Source organism: Lagopus leucura, unplaced genomic scaffold, assembly GCF_019238085.1.
Source record: "Lagopus leucura isolate 7727_CA_CO unplaced genomic scaffold, USGS_WTPT01 Super-Scaffold_73, whole genome shotgun sequence".
In the NCBI taxonomy this organism is placed as follows: Eukaryota; Metazoa; Chordata; class Aves; order Galliformes; family Phasianidae; genus Lagopus; species Lagopus leucura.
The window spans coordinates 344,929-361,160 of NW_024962252.1; the positions used below are offsets into that span (position 1 = coordinate 344,929).

The 16,232-nt window shown below is 40.1% G+C and overlaps 1 protein-coding gene across 1 annotated transcript in view; it reads right to left on the minus strand.

The window, feature by feature from the left end:
- The window catches only part of MFSD2B (major facilitator superfamily domain containing 2B), a 33,922-nt gene that overhangs the window by 3,719 nt on the left and 13,971 nt on the right, over positions 1 to 16,232 (minus strand). The window contains exons 6-12 of the mRNA XM_042895185.1: positions 14,690 to 14,868; positions 10,167 to 10,257; positions 9,952 to 10,073; positions 8,164 to 8,247; positions 7,516 to 7,596; positions 2,308 to 2,417; positions 1,034 to 1,177 (exon numbers count right to left, since the gene is read on the minus strand). Coding sequence (XP_042751119.1) covers positions 1,034 to 1,177; positions 2,308 to 2,417; positions 7,516 to 7,596; positions 8,164 to 8,247; positions 9,952 to 10,073; positions 10,167 to 10,257; positions 14,690 to 14,868 — 811 coding nt within the window. The remainder of the gene's footprint in view (positions 1 to 1,033; positions 1,178 to 2,307; positions 2,418 to 7,515; positions 7,597 to 8,163; positions 8,248 to 9,951; positions 10,074 to 10,166; positions 10,258 to 14,689; positions 14,869 to 16,232) is intronic.

Below are 16,232 nucleotides of genomic sequence, written 5' to 3' on the forward strand. Positions count from 1 at the left end.
CCTATCAGGTGCTCAATCCCTGTTTCAAGCCATGACCGGGCGGGGCGAGGGGGGGGAGGTATTGTGGCATCCTTCACAAACTTTGTCAAAGTTTGTTACAGGAGCAGCAGTGAACAGCTCATGCAGTAAGCCTCACTCAGCCTTCCTTCTGTTATTTTGGCTTCTTGGTTTTCAAATGAGAGCAGCAATTGCAAACAGTTTAATCAAGGCTGGGTTCTGGGTTCTGATATTCTGCTGCAAATAAACTGATCTCTTTAGCAGAAACAAAATTAGAGAAATGTAAACATATGGAGTAGGGTGGAGGTGCCTGGTGAATATTTGTTCAATTTGTTTTCAAGCACCTATCCAAAATACCTGCCTAATTGCACAGGCTTCTTCATCAAATTGCAGAGTGATTTCTAATTTCACACTTTCTTCCACACTTAATAATGTTGATCAAAAGTTTTGTCAAAATAAAACAAGAAACTTTTACAAATGAGGGTGGTTGTTGTTAGGATTTAAATCTCCTAGGCCAAAAATGTTCAGCAAAGCATTTGCTGTTTCTTGGCAGTTTTGACTGCAGGCCTTGAAGCAAAATAGCCTGGTTACCAAAACCTGACACGAAGCCAAAAGTTAAATAAAGATTCACACAATTTCACTTCTAAGGCAGGTGCTGGGAGGAGAACGACTCATTTTTTGTAGACCAAAATCCCAGATACAATAGAGATTGCTCAGAAAAGGTATATTTCTCATGGTGACCTTCATCTGCTGAGCTTTCATATTCAGTTCTTTATTCATGTAAGCCACTACAATTAACAAAAATAATTTGAGAACTGTAACATCTAAAGGAAAGTCAGGTCTTTCTGAACTGAAACTTGCTAGGGCAAGTGGCTGAATGCTCAGTGGCCTGGCCTATATGATAACAAGCCTGTCTTTAGTGGCCAGTCAACTGGAGCTGCTGGCACTTCCAGACTGCAAAAGGCAACTAACACAACAGGGTAAAGGCAGAGCACTACAGAGTAGATCCACTAAATGAAAACACAGTGTTACTTACTCCAGGCAAGCTGCAGAAATTCCTAGGCCGATTCCAGCTGACATCTTGGTAAAGAAAACATAAGAAGAATAGAAAATGGTTTCATGTCCTTTCCTGTGGGGATTCTGCAGGCGGAAGTTATCAACAACATCAGGCAGCATTGACCTACAGGTAAACAATACAAGAGTAAAACTCAAGCTGAACACTCTTCTCAAAGTCCAAACTTACTGAAAGACGCTCAAACCTCCACTTTCTAAGAGCTGATTGATGTAATTAGTTATGCAGATGAGAGAATCCAGTTCAAAATGTCTTACTGCTGGACAAGAGGGCAAAAATCCTTATAAGAAATGCATAGTCACATGTTAGCAAGTATAAGAACAATAGCGAAACTATCAGACACTTGTTGGGAGGGGACAGAATTCTTTAGACTGACTAATTCCATCAAAAGTTGTGATATTAAAACAACTCCTGACAAGCTAACAAAATTTTCTGAAACCAACGGGGCTTCTTCTCTCTTAAAAGAGAGAATCTTTCAAATAGAAGTATTGAATTTGTTGATCAGAAATAAGAATGAAAGCTGCACAAATGTTAACTGCAAATCGACATTTTTTCCAGTATATTTCATTATTTGCTGTTGGAATAAAAGGCTTATGACCTGTGCAGAAAGGCAGCACATATTGCATTACATTTCCACAGTCTCCTGGAGTTTCAGAGTTTTCAGGGAATTGTCCAGATGAGAAGTGCAAAACAGCTCTTAACAATGGTCTTGCTTTCTGGTCAACGTGACCTGAACAATAATTATTCCATGTGGAAAAGAAATCTCCCATTCTTCCCACGTATTTTCAGTCCTAGAACCAACAAATCTCAGTTTCTTTCATCCATATTGTTGTAGTATTTAATGCTTAACATAGGATTGCTCAAGAGAGATACACTGCTTGACTTTCTTTGCTGCTTAATTGCTCAAGCATTAATTTGAGTACAACATCCAACTTCATCATTAATGTAGTTCTATTAGAAACCAAACCTAAGCATCTGATTTACTGTTATCACAACTTCAACACTACTTAGGCTATTGATTAATATGGATACTTTTAAGTGCAAAGAGCAGCTACAGTTACAATACAGGCATAATCCATTAACAACAGCATAATTACAGCCTTTATTATAAAAGCAAAAACAAATTACTGGAAGAGACTCTTGCCAAATTATGTCCCTTTCAGAGGCAAATTCTACCCAGTACACTTATACAAATAGACATACAACCCGTCTCCACCTCAAATGTAAAATTTTCCTACCATGGCAACAGCAGAGATGCTGCAATGCTCAGACCAGAGACAAAGGCCACGAAGTAAGCCAGGATCGGGTTTGGAATGGTCACTAGCATGACTGCAAAAGGAATCATCCACTGAGGAAGAAGAAAAACAGTACATATAAATTACAGTGTGCACTATTAAGTGTATGTAAATTGTTTCTTTCAAAGTAGAAGGTTGTCTTGTGAAATGATACATCATACATAGCAAAGACTCGTGCTTCAGTATTATGGTGAAGTGGCACAAGTCACTACGGTTACCCTCAAAACTGAACTAATTTGGGCTGCTCGGGATTTGTTTTCTGGCAGTACTTTAAACCACCAGATTTCTTTAACTTCAACTTGAGGCAGTGAGCTTACAGGATTGAAAATCCACTGTTTTAAATGCTGATGGAATGGACGCAGCCCAGCTGTCACATATCCGTCACATGTTCCATCTCCACTGCCTGTGAACCATGGGCACAGCACATGTAGAATCCAGAACCAGGGGCTTATCTAACAGGGCTTTTTAATGATAGGGGATTAGTTTAATATAAAGTATTTCAATCTTCTATGGTCACAGCTAGGAAACTGAGGGTATGAGAAGAGCTTTCACAGGGAGCGATTCCCTTAAGCACTGCTATTTACAGTTCTGTTTGATAAGTGATTCTGGGAGTCCTGGAGTCTAATCCATTATGTTTATGTTTTAAATGCATTTCCCATCTAAAGCATTTTCTCCTAACCTAAGGAGGCAGAAAATAACCTTTCCTGACAGCATGTTTCCAGCACAGACAGCCCAGTGCTGTGGCAAAATCATTATTTCACCACAAGAGAGCACTCCAGCAATACAAGATTTTATGTTGCCTATAAGCAATTTTATGACAGGCTTATGCTCCACATGGGGCCCCACTCAGAAACCAAAGGACTTAAACAAAATTACAGATCAATAATAATAATCATTGTAATTGTAATTTTCTATTGGCAGAGAAGAACAACCCATAAGACTGAGGCTGCAACACCCTAGAGTTTGACTCATGCAATGCTAGTGCAATCATGGGGGCACTATTCCTGATGCAATAAGCAGCTAATGTGTCTTCTTCCTTCCTCTTTGTGAAGCAAAAAATACTCTGCTACCCTGTTCCCTAGCCACAGTGCTGCACTGAATCATAAACAATATCCCACAGTTAACATGCATCTTCCATCCATTCATTGGCAGCACAATGGCAGGGGACCCTTCTGGGATGTGGAATGTGATGCTGACCTGTGTGACAGCACAAGATGAAGGGCAGAGCAGGAAAAACTGCAGTGAGGCTTCACACAAAAGCATGCTTCCATACTGAACAGTGCTGATAGAAGGCATTCAGACAATGGTGTATGTTTGGTGAAGTGAAAGACCAGAGAAATTTGTGGACTTAATGTTTTGTTTTTTTTTTTTAAAGTCCTCCAAAACCCAGAGACCCAGGGTACTCAAAAAGTTAGTTAGACATCCCTCTGCTTAGTGAAGATTGCTGCTGGGTTAAAGTTAGTACAGAAAATTCAGTCTAGTATGGCCCCTAGATTATTATCCATTATTACTTTTTCATGGAGGCAGTGATGAAGTTGCAATGAAGAATCAATCAAAAAAGACTTTAGGGCTTTGAGATCATAGAATGATAGAATCATAGAATCGCTCAGGTTGGAAAAGACCTTAAAGATGATCGAGTCCAACCACAACCCAACCATACTACCCAACTCCAACAGCCCTCTGCTCAATCACGTCCCTGAGCACCACAAACAAATGGATTTTAAACACATCCAGGGATGTGACTCAACCACCTCCCTGGGCAGCCTATTGCAGTGCTTAACAGCCCTTTCTGTAAAGAAGTGCTTCCTGATATCCAACCTAAACTGACCCGGGCACAACTTGAGGCCATTTCCCCTCGTCCTGTCACCAGTGAGAAGAGACCTGCCCTGCTCTGCTGCAAGCACCTTTCAGATACTGGAAGAGAGCAATCAGGTCTCCCCTCAGCCTCCTTTTCCCCGGGCTGAACAGCCCCAGTTCCATCAGTCTCTCTTCACAGGGCACATTCTCCAAGCCCTTCACCAGCCTTGTTGCCCTTCTCTGGATCTGCTCCAGCACCTCCATGTCCTTTCCGTACTGAGGTGCCCAATGAGATGATTGGCTAAGGGATCATGTAAGTACAAGCAATATTTCCCTCCACTCTTTCAAGTACAGGGAATGATACTGGAAGAAAAAGGCAGATCAGCTTATGAAGGCTGGTGTTGCTGGCAAAATGTTGGGTTTTTTTGATCATGAGATGGTCTACATGGCATCATAGTGGTTGGCACCTGATGGGTTGCACCTTTCTCAAAGACAGAAAGGGATTTTTGCTCAAGAGTTTGCAGGCATGAATGAAAGATTTAAGCTAGATTCGAAGGGGGAAAGGAAAATAATCAGGCTCACTGGTGATAAGCTATGGGACTCCTATCCCATAGCTAACAAGGGGACAGCATGTTAAACGTTCCTTTATTTTCTTCTGTAAGGCACTAGGTTTATAGTAACACATATGAAATGTTTCTACTCCAGTGTACTGCAGCATGAAGAATAAGCAAAAAAAAAGCTAAAAGCTTTGGCTTGAATCAGAGCTATGGCAACACTGGTACAGATGAGACTTAGTGGGAAGAGCCTGTGACTGGTGGCTACGATGGATGGTTATAGGCTCTTCAGAAGTGACACGCAGGACACGTGTGGTAGGAGTAGCACTGTATGTAATTGGAGAGTTGGACTGTACGGAGCTCATGATGACACGACTGAGGGACTCTGTGTAAGGATTAAAGGGAGGATCTGGTTATGCGTTAGGAAAAGGTTCTTTGCCAGAGGAACACTGGAACAGGATTTCCAGGCAATGGTCACGGCCTCAAGCTGGCTGCAGTTCAAGAAGCATTTTGACAGTGTTCTCAAACATTGGGTTTGAATTTTGGTTGGACCTCTGTTGAGCCAGGAGTTAGAGTCAATGAACCCTGTGGGTCACTTCCAACTTAGGATATTCTGTGATTCTATGAAAAGCAAATGTTAGCTAAGATGGAAGGCAGATCTGTGAGGTTTATTGTTGAGCAAACTTAGAAAAGGGAAACACATCTGTGTGCATACACAGCATCTTCAAGAACCTTTAACACGCAAATAAAGAGAAAGAGAGGTCTTTTGTTAGACATCTTGCCAAAACCATGATTCAACAGTTGCCACAGGCAAATTTTTTCATGAAAATTCTACCTCCAGCCACAAAGACTTACTGATTGTAAACTCAGTGTTTGTCCCTAACTGTTTGTCTAAATTTAACAAAGCGTATGGAAGCAGAAGCCAATAAACCGCAGTGCAACATTTCTAGTCTGTGCACCAATCTGGGCATGGGAAGGATCTTGTTTGGTTATGACCCTATACTTTAAGGAGATCTAGTCTTTGAACTTCTAGTCAGTACACAGATGACTGGTCATAAGGAGAACAACTGAAAAGAGAACAATACCAGGAGTGGGAAGCCAAGATTCCTGTTGTCCATCTAGCTACCCTGCCTTCTATGCTCTTTCAGAGTTTCTTCAACGCAGAACTGCTTTCACAGAAAAATGACTCAGAGAAATTCTAATTCTTTTTTTCTGGAAACTTATTTTCAAATTACACCTTCACCCTGAAAGATGAGTAAGATTTTGGAGAAAAAACTTTTCTCCTGTCTCCTTCCCTTCCAGGAGAACATTCCTGAGTGACAACACAGGAGCTTTGAATGATATGATTTTGTTTTACAGTGAGAGAGAACAGATTAGTTGTACACATCACACAGGGTGGTAGTATAGGAAGCTCCTGTGATGCACTGCCAGACATAAAATCCATCACTGAGCACTCAGAAAGCATTCACGATCCCTTGAGAAATATTTACAAGGTGAAAGGCTTTTTCCAGTCCAACCCTTGCTTAGATCACAACACAGTCAAGCAATTCAACTGTAAAATTAAGTTAAACCATGTTTGCAGAGGTGCCAACAGGCTTTCCAGTTATGTTAAACTAAATTTATAAAGCCAAGTTGGTTGAGGAAAGCATTTTTCATAGCCAAATACATGGAGTTCTCCTAAGAAGGAAATCTTCATTCCCTGATCCACCCAATGGTCCAATACTGCTTTTGGCAATTATCTTTGCTCAAATGTTAAAAATAAATGAGGATGGGACTGAGATTCCAGATGTCTACTTCAAGACAAATTGCTACTCAGCGTATTTGGAATAGGGGTTTTAAAGTTACTTCTGATTCTTTGAAAGTCATTCTAACACACAGATTGTAATTGCATAAAATGATAACTATTCAACTATATTCGTTATTTGTCACCAGACCTAAACTTTTCAACTTTGTTCAGACTTGACATATAACTTCAGACTGGATTTTCCAAGTCTTCACACTTTGTAGTACACAAAAGAGACAATTTCTTTTTTTCCTCTTTCATAAGTAATTGAAGGTAAACAGGGGAAAATGGGGAGTAACAGGCCTATACAATGGTCCATTGAGGATGATGACAGAAAATTGCTACTGTCTTCACTAAGTGAAGAATTTAAAATAATCCATCAGAGATGAGGGCAGGCTCCCTGAGGTGGCTTTGTGGAGTTGTGTCAGAGAAAAACTAGGCTTCCTTTCTCAGGCGGGTCAGGTAATTTCCATTACTTCACTAATAACTGTCCATTCCCAGTCACAGGGATTTGGGCACCTGCTTCTGCTTAGGCTTCTAGAGTAGGATGTGGAATAGACCTCTGTTTCTTCCTTTGTGACTGAATTAAAAATGCAGTCAGCTGAGCATCATAGACAAAATTAGCCTTGTACAACAGATAACTTGAACAGGTAGCCTGTCAACTTGAGTCAAATGGATCTGAATTTATTAAACACCATTTGTGCTCACTTCTGGGAGCAGTGAAATGCAGAGCTTGTGCAGATTGTTAAAAATAATAATTATAAAAAATGTTGAGACCTCCTTAAGCATCTATTCATTTGTTTTTTGTAACATTGTAACATTGTAAAAGTTTCTCTCAAAAGCTTGGAATCTGTCTAAAATTTTGTGTAAAATTTTGTGTAAATTTTGTGTAATTTAAAACTGAGCAAATTTCTTGTACCTTGAGGTCATAAACACATGAAATAATTCCTGATATGGCTCCACTTGTCACAGTAAGTGAGCACAAGATCTTTTTCTTTCCTCCAAGGATTTGCTTACCGAAATCCCACATGCTGCACACTTCTTGCCAAATCGCTGCAGAAACTTCTGCCAGAAGGGAATGCTCACAACTGCTGATACCTACAATTAACAGATAAATACAGATAAAGAAAATCTGTGCCGTGCTTACTGCTACTTCATAGGCTTCATTGTCTTTGTCGGCTGCAGAGCTCACCAATCTCATTTTGTATAGTACATGATGGTCTGAAAAGCAGACAAACTTGCAGATTGCTCCCTCTCACTCTCCAAGTGGTTGGTCTGATTCATTCTTATATGTCACAAATGAAAACGATGTGAGAGGTTTTAACAAAGATAAATATCAAAATACAGTAGCAAACTTTTCCTAACGTAAGCCACTGCAGTTAAAGTTACACAATCACTAAAGCCCAAGCATAATGCAAATATTTGTATTTCGTCCTGGTGTCTTTTACCTCATGATTTGAACCTGACACACGATCATTTAGTTAAGCCCTATCCCACAGTACAGGAAGAAAGCTGAAGAGCAATATGCACATATCTTAAAGTACACTTAGAGTACATACCCCAGCTCAGTCTATACAGAAAAGACTTCTTGTCTTTTAGAACATTGTGCTAAAAAGCAGTGGGACTGAACTGGCAAATAAAAATATAAAACAAACCACAACTCACCAAGATGGTCACCACCAAATACTGGAAGTGATAGCGAAGATCAGCTGCATGAGTACAGAACAGGACAAAGTTGCCCTGCTCCAGCTGTTGAAGATATTTGGTGACCACCACCAAAAGAAGGAAGAGAAAAAAAAGATAAAAAGACATCACACTCTGTACTAGCCAAACATACCTGCAGACCGATTTATCAAATGTAAGATATAGGAGTTCTGCAACAACTTAAGCAATCACTCTCCTTTTGTCACTGGAGTAACACACCAACAATATTAGAGCAAGCAGGAGGAAAGCTATGATTCTAACAGAAAGCCAGATTCTAACAGCATAAAAACGTCCAAACCAGGAACTGCCCCATGAGAGGATTCTATCTAAAGACTCTGTTCCCTATGCTGCAACTTCCTTGAGTCATGGTCACAGTCACAGCTGCAGACCACTATAAAATTGTCCTTCCTTTTCCATAGCCCCTTCATTCTTTCACCAGAAGTTCTGATTCCCTAACAAGTTACTCTTCAACTGGAATTGCTCACATGCCAACCTCCTGTAGTGAAGTAGCTGCTGTTTTTGTACACAACTTTGGCTAAGGAGCAGAGCTTTGGGTTAGGTGAATGTTCACTGGATGGGAGCTGACTGAATGGATGCTGCATTTGTGCTGTACTCATACTGACTGAATGGATGCTGGCAGGACCTAGACCAAAGGGACTTCCATCTCCTTGTCTCTGTTTCTTTTGGTGCCTGCAACTCCCAGATGTTAGCAAAAATGCTTCTCCTATCATTTCTCACACTTGGACCTCCAAGTAAAGGACAACCTTACTAACTATGCCCAAATTCATGCCAGCAGGAGACTTCAATGCTTCTTTGGCAAGCAGACTTTCCAAGGAACTTAGTAATTCACCATGACTGCTGGTGAACTCAGCACTGGTGTCTCACATGCTCAGTTTTTATCCTCCCTCCTGATACACGCTGTGATGTGTGGTTCATATGACTAAGAGTCTATTGACAAAAACATGGATATTATGTGCTTTTCAAACTAAAGCCACTTCAACTTATAGGTAGTGTCAGGCTCACGTTAAAACTGTGTATTTATTGAGTTGAATACAGCTCATGTAACAAAAAAGATCTTTAAAAGATCAGGGAGTAAAAGTTTCTTACCAAGTGGCTTCACATTTTTTCTGCAGTTCCTCTCTATGGCAGGACATACTGCATCATTTTGTGAAAGCCACATTCTACTGCAGGTCCTGATTTGAAAATCAGCTCTATCTAGCTCTGAAATAGCTAAGACTACCTGCCTCTGAACATCTTCTAACTCTAACCTAAAGCCTTCCATCACAGAATTCTCTTCCAGAACCAGTTCAACCACTGTCTGAGATCAGTCACCTACGCAAAGGAAAGAGGGCAATGGTTTAAAGTGGCACAGCAGAACAGACAGAAGAGCAAAAACACTCTCTAAGCAACTGAAACCACAGGAGACTGTAGATGGATAATACATAATGACCCAATCTGGGTCACTGGGACTAGTTCTTCACCTCTTATAAAAAAAAATAATAAAAACCCATCTTTCAATGGTCGGGACTTTGGTTTTCCTTCTTGTTTGAATGAACCATCTCCAGCAGCTTAGAATCCCAGGCACCAAAAAAAGGCTCTGGTTCCCTGCTGATTTCTAGGGGAAGGTACCACCCCCTTGATCATCACCTCCAGACACAAGTCAAAGGTTATTTGCATTTTAGCTGCTTCAGACTCTCTCATGCTGGGACTGGAATGAGGCCAACATACAGCCTTAGAGACTGAAGTTACCTGAACTGCTGTTGAGATGAGAAGAAATGAAGCTGTAAGTTTCACGTATGGGCCGTGCTTCATGGTGAGTCCAAGCCCCTTGCAAAAAGGAATTGCTCTGTCTGAACTCAAGGCATAAGGATCTAAGAGGAATAGCATACTTAAATAACAATCTTTTCCAGAGACAACTATGAAATAATTATTAGCAAATCTAGGCATGTTTAAATATATCTTACCATCTTTTTCCTTTACTCCAAGGAAAAGAATGATAATTCCAAGAAGATATATACCTCCTATAACCCCTGCTGCAATCATATAGACTTTTGCCTTTGAAAAGAAAAAAGGACATATTTGAAATGGTGACAGGAGAGTGACAAATCGTTATGAACATTTCAGTCTTTCTTTCTGGTGAGTCATCTGCAAGTGAAGAAATGCTTGTCTAAATAGTGCCAACTGTCTATCCTTTAATTCTGTGAAGAACATTCACTTCTGCAATTCGTTTATAAACAACCTACTTAAGGATAAATCCAGGAGGGGGAGAAAAAGAAGGTGTGAACAAAGGGCAACTGTGCTGGCAACAGGAATATGAAAAAAAAGCTGATGTTGAGACCAGCTATAGACATACACAGTCATCTGTCAAAAGCACACAGCATTCATAGAATGATTCTGGGTTATTGCTTTTTATTTTATTTCATATCTTGTTGACCTTCGTACGCAGACCTGGAAGTGTCTTCATTCTGAGTGGGAAAAGCTTCTGAGCTGATGCAAACATAACTGTTACAGTTACTGCATTTATACATAACAATAATAAAATCTTACTTTAGGCTTTAATAAATTTTAGAAAGCACATTTTAATGATGTTTTGAGAACACAGAAGCTTGCATGCTTGTTTTCCCAGTTAGGCAGTGAAATGTTCAAGCAAATTCAGAAATCTTTGCTTTCTATTAAGCCAGGTGAAAAAGCCCTCCAAGGATACCTCCCACACAAATCACATTTATTGTTTCTGACTGTGATTATACCATCTCTTGAATAAAGCTTTACAATTTTATTTTGCCTTAGTTTTCTGTAATAATCTAGTTTTTATTATGAAAGATAAAATAAGTGCTGGTTTTAGAGCTTTTTGACAAAGATTACTTGATACGAAAATTGAATTCTGAATGATCAGTACTATGTTGCAAAAGGCAGGATTATGAATGTAGGAACACAATGGTAAATAGGCATGCAGTCACAAGAATGTACTCCCAAATATGAAGTCACTCAGTGTAGAGGCAAAGTTAGAGAGATAAACCACTTCAGTGTTTTAATTGGGCAATCTTCATGTGTTCATTTAGACAGCTTTCAAGATGACAACTTTCGTTAAGGTAGTTACATTTCAGAAAGGGACATGGTGAAATGAAGAACAGTGTTGTATTTCTTTATTTGGGATAAAGACATTCTGGATTGCAAAACTGTAACATAGTCCAGACTACATTTATACTGCTGGCTACAGTTTGCACAGACTGCAGACTACAGTAGTGCCAATACTTGAATTCACTTAAACAAGGTAAAAAAACCCAACAGCCTAGACAGGACAGAAGGGGCTAAAAAGGATAATCACAATGATTTGTTGTGAATTCTGTATTTCATATCTATTCATTTGTTAATTTGCTTGAAGTAATTGAGCTAAATGCTTTCTTTCCCAGGTCTTAGCTATGTGTAACTCAAGCCTAACTCACCCAAACTACTAAGGATTTTCATGGTGGGCCAAATAAGATTCTCTGACCCTCAACAAAACTTGTTAGCCTATATCAATGTGTGATTTGCAGTAGGAAAGATCTGCTCCTCTAAGCTGTGTATTTCATTTTGAAGTTCTATATAGAAACAACATCAGGAGAGCTTAGATGCAAAATAACCAGTTCTTTCAGTTCCCTTTCTTAATAATGAGCAAAATAACCTCAGTCATTCATAAGGTCTGCCTTTAAAAGAGGTATGCTCTTGAGCAGCTAGGCATCAGTCTGTGACAAAAAAGATTAGGGTCATTTTCCCAAATGGCTCTAAGAGAAATCATCAAGATTTCACCTCTTCTAAATAAAAATATATGTATATATATGTTCACAGACCCTATCCATTCCTTAACTTATAAATGATTGTCCACCACTCACACAGTCAAGATTCAGTGTCTCCAGTCAATCATCCAGTTGGGTGCACGCTCTGTTTGCACATCCCAGAATCACAGAATCACCAAGGTTGGAAAAGACCTTCAAGATCATCAGGTCCAGCCATCCACCTATTACCAATAGTACTCACTACACCATGTCCCTGATCACAAAATCCAAACATTCCTTGAACACCTCCAGGGTCAGTGACTCCACCACCTCCCTGGGCAGCCCATTCCAGTGCCTGATAACTCTTTCAGAGAAATAGTATTTCCTAACGTCCAGCCTAAATCTCCCCTGGTTTGGCAGCTTGAAGCCATTCCCTCTAGTTCTATCACTAGTCACATGAGAGAAGAGACCGACCCCCAGCTCACTACGACCTCCCTTCAGGAAGTTATAGAGAGCAGTGAGGTCTCCCCTGAGCCTCCTCTTCTCCAGACTGAACATTCCCAGCTCCTTCAGCTGCTCCTCATAAGGCCTGTGCTCCAGACCCCTCATGTCATGTAAATGAAAGGCAAGTGCCCTGTCATGCCATGTAAAGCAGCTCTCTTGTGTGTGTTGGTGGTCAGGCATGCTCTCATAATACAATGAAACTGATGTCAGGTCATGCAAATGGCAGAAAATTGGGATTCTCACAAAACAGGGCAGTAGGGAGTGAGGCAGGTTGCCAAAGCACTTTGTTCACACTACGGCTTCTGCCCATACCTGAGGGTTTTTTGGGAAAAAGGGCAGCAGAAGACAAGGAGAGAACTGAGCCTTTCCCACAGAAAACAGCTGGACACCATATTCCAGACAAGTCTCAACTGTGGGACACTTTTCATCTACAAAACTTGAGAAGGTGACACGTAGAACAGAGTGAAAATTAAAATATATATATACATATATATAACAAAACCAACCAAACAACAACAACAAAAAACCTACCAAAAAACTCAGAAAAAAATGAACACTTGTCTGCATGTAAATAGGGAAGTGAAATGAGTAAAATAAAAGAATTAAGCAAACACTCACATACTTTTTATCCTTTGATTAAGTAAGTTTGCGAAACAGTGCTTTAGGATTGTGTTAAAGCTGTAGAAATGATGTTAAAAGGAGGTAACCAAGAACAGATTTGTTAGAAATGGTGGTATCTTTAATTAAATTGACCTGTACAGTTGGGGAAAAAAAAAGATAGAGAGACAACCTTACATTCCTTCCTCTTCAGATCTGAAATAAATGCAGATCTGAAATGTTTGTCTGCCTGCTTCTGCATTGTTTCTCAGTGTTAGGAGCTAGTTGAATTAAAAGTATTTCTTCTACCTACAAACTTTTACTAGTTCAGACTGAGATTTTTTCTCTTTCCAAAGAAAGAAAACGACTTGCATTGTGAAGCTTCTTCCTCTGTCTGCCTTTTATGTCCAAAAGCACAGGAAAGAACATGTGGTTAGAAAAAAAATAAATCAAAATCATATATATTTTTTTCCTTAAAAACCACTTAGGAGATTTGAAAGTGGAAGTTGGTGATTATGGCATAGAGCAAATTCAGAGGAATCTGCTGTGCAATGAAATTCAGCTTGCTCTGCAACTCCTCAAGCTACTTGTCTCCACAATTCACAGATCTGTAATAGCACAGCAGTTTTCTACAGCAAGCCATTGTCCACTAGAAACTAAAAAGGAAGAAAGAATGATGTTCTGTGTCTTGTTAAAACATGCACTAGAAGTTACCTAATGAGCAGCTTCAAAAACATTTTAATCATCTATAAAATGGCACTGCCACTTAGAAAAGCAGCTCATATCTCCCCAGTCAGTTTCTCAGATAATTGATCTGAGAAGACATCCAATGGTCTGTGCCAACAAAAAGAGAAGTAGGAGAGAGCAGTGTCTGAGATGGGGGGGGGGATGCATGGGTTGGTCACCTTCCTGTGCTGGTGCCAAGGTATGCAAATTCAAGGTGTTTGTGGAATGTCTTTAGCTTGTGATTTTCCTGTTGCTGAAAAGCGGTAATAGCAGTGATTTAAATACAGTAAGCAGAGCACTGGCTGCAAATACTACATCCTGATTTTACAAATACATACATCCCGATTTGCAGCGTGCAGCTGAGATTAAACTGAGGTCAAAGAAGGCTTCTTCATGGAGAAGTGCTCCCACGTATTCCCTGTTACCAATCATTTACTATCAACTGTCTTTTGTACTTTCACAAGGATATGGATTCCAAGTAGGATTTACAGCTTCTTGCATGTACCAGCCATTAATCTTCACAGCAGATGCCTACTACTGCTTTGAAAAGCAGTTTTGCTGAACTGAAAGATTCTGCTACAGCCTCTTTTTCTTATTAAGTTTCTATTTTAAACTGTAGATCAGCCTCTAGTGAAAACAAGGTGTAGGTACCTACCTTCTAGTTACTTCACAGGTCAGTATCATCAGTAAAGCTCCTCAGTATAATTCTGCTGTCACAATGAGAATGGGCTGCAAATACAATGGATATGAAGCCTTGCTCTTCAACAAGGCAGTTGCCTCAGCTCCAGCACTGCTGGCTTCAAGGAAGTCATGTTCATGCTTATCCAGCTGGGTAATGTGATGTGGTCTTACAGGAAAAACACACTTCTCTCCCTAAGAGATTTTAGCATGCTCCCATAGACACTTACTTGATGAGACAAGGGGTCTGAAGGCTCGGGAAAGCTAGAAGTGCCGTTCAAGGAGAGGGTAGGGCTGGTAGTGTTTACTGGGGGGTTCAAAGTGCAGTGATGAGAGAGATGAGCGCTGGCCACAATTTGCCCCTGAAGTGCAGCTCCAACCAAGGTCCCAAGGACTTCCATTGTCATTCCTAAAGAAGGAAGCACAGATGTGTGCTGAGAATGAGAACCTGATTCACAGAATCACAGAATCACAGAATTGTAGGGGTTGGAAGGGACCTCCAGAGATCATCGAGTCCAACCCCCCTGCCAAAGCAGGTTCCCTACAGCAGGTCGCACAGGTCGGCATCCAGGCAGGTCTTGAACATCTCCAGAGAAGGAGACTCCACCACCTCCCTGGGCAGCCTGTTCCAGTGCTCCATCACCTCACTGTAAAGAAGTCCTTGCGCATGTTTGTGCGGAACTTCCTCCACTGTTTACAAGCCTGCTCATGTATGTCACTGAAGAGCAACCTCATTAAAGCAATACCATTTTCTTTCACATGGATCAGACAGAAAAACAGTGCGAAGAACAGCAGAACTGGAAGGTCAGTAATAGAATAGTGTCAAGGAAAGAGAGTTTTATAACTGGTTTTCCGATCAGCTTCTAAAAGCTTCTATGGGAAGAGCTTTTTTAAAACACAGGCTGTGTGATGAGTATGGCTGGGATTAAGAGCTGTAAGGGGATAACACAGAAACATTTCATCTCATGGACAAGAGCTGAACTACAAATCAAATACTGAGTGCCACTTTTTCAAAGCACAGCTAGGAGCCATAACATGAGATTTTTCATCTCAAGTTTGACAGTAACTTCATGAAACATTTTGCAAGCCACTTATCTGCTTAGATCTCTGGGCTTCTCTGATGGTAAAATGAAATGATACTTACCTCAGGCTTCTGTACGAAATAATGTAGCTGTAAAGCTCCTGAAAACAGCAGATGCTGTTCTTAACAGCATCATAGGATCATACACTAAAACTCAGAAAATTAATTATAGGCAACAGAGATACAACTAACATGAAACTTATTTACTGAAAAGTACCAGGAGCTGAGAAGCAGATTTCAAAGTTCTTGCGTGCTCAGAATTTATAACAGAATTTATAACACCTTAGACAGCAAAGCAGATCCTTCAGGAAGTAGGTTATATGTTGGAGTAGGTTTTAATATGCACAGAAATGTAAGTAGGATTTATGTTAAAGCAACTTTGGAATCCAGTATTTCTGCGATATATTTACAAGAAGGAATAGGGGAAAATTTATGATAAACAATTCCGCTTGTCTCCAGTAGAGGGCAGTGCATCCTCTGATCCCAACCTCTTGTTTTTCTAACGCTTCGTATTATACAGCTGCTTTTCTTAAAGCAGTTGAAGAATGTCTGAACAAGAGACTGCGTCCAAAAATGTCTATGACTAAGAATTAACTCTTTATGAAATCCAAGTAGAGGTAAGAAAAGAGTGTTTAAGTAAGGCCTTGTAAAAAAAAAGTTAAAAGATTTGTATGTGGTGATAACCATTCCAA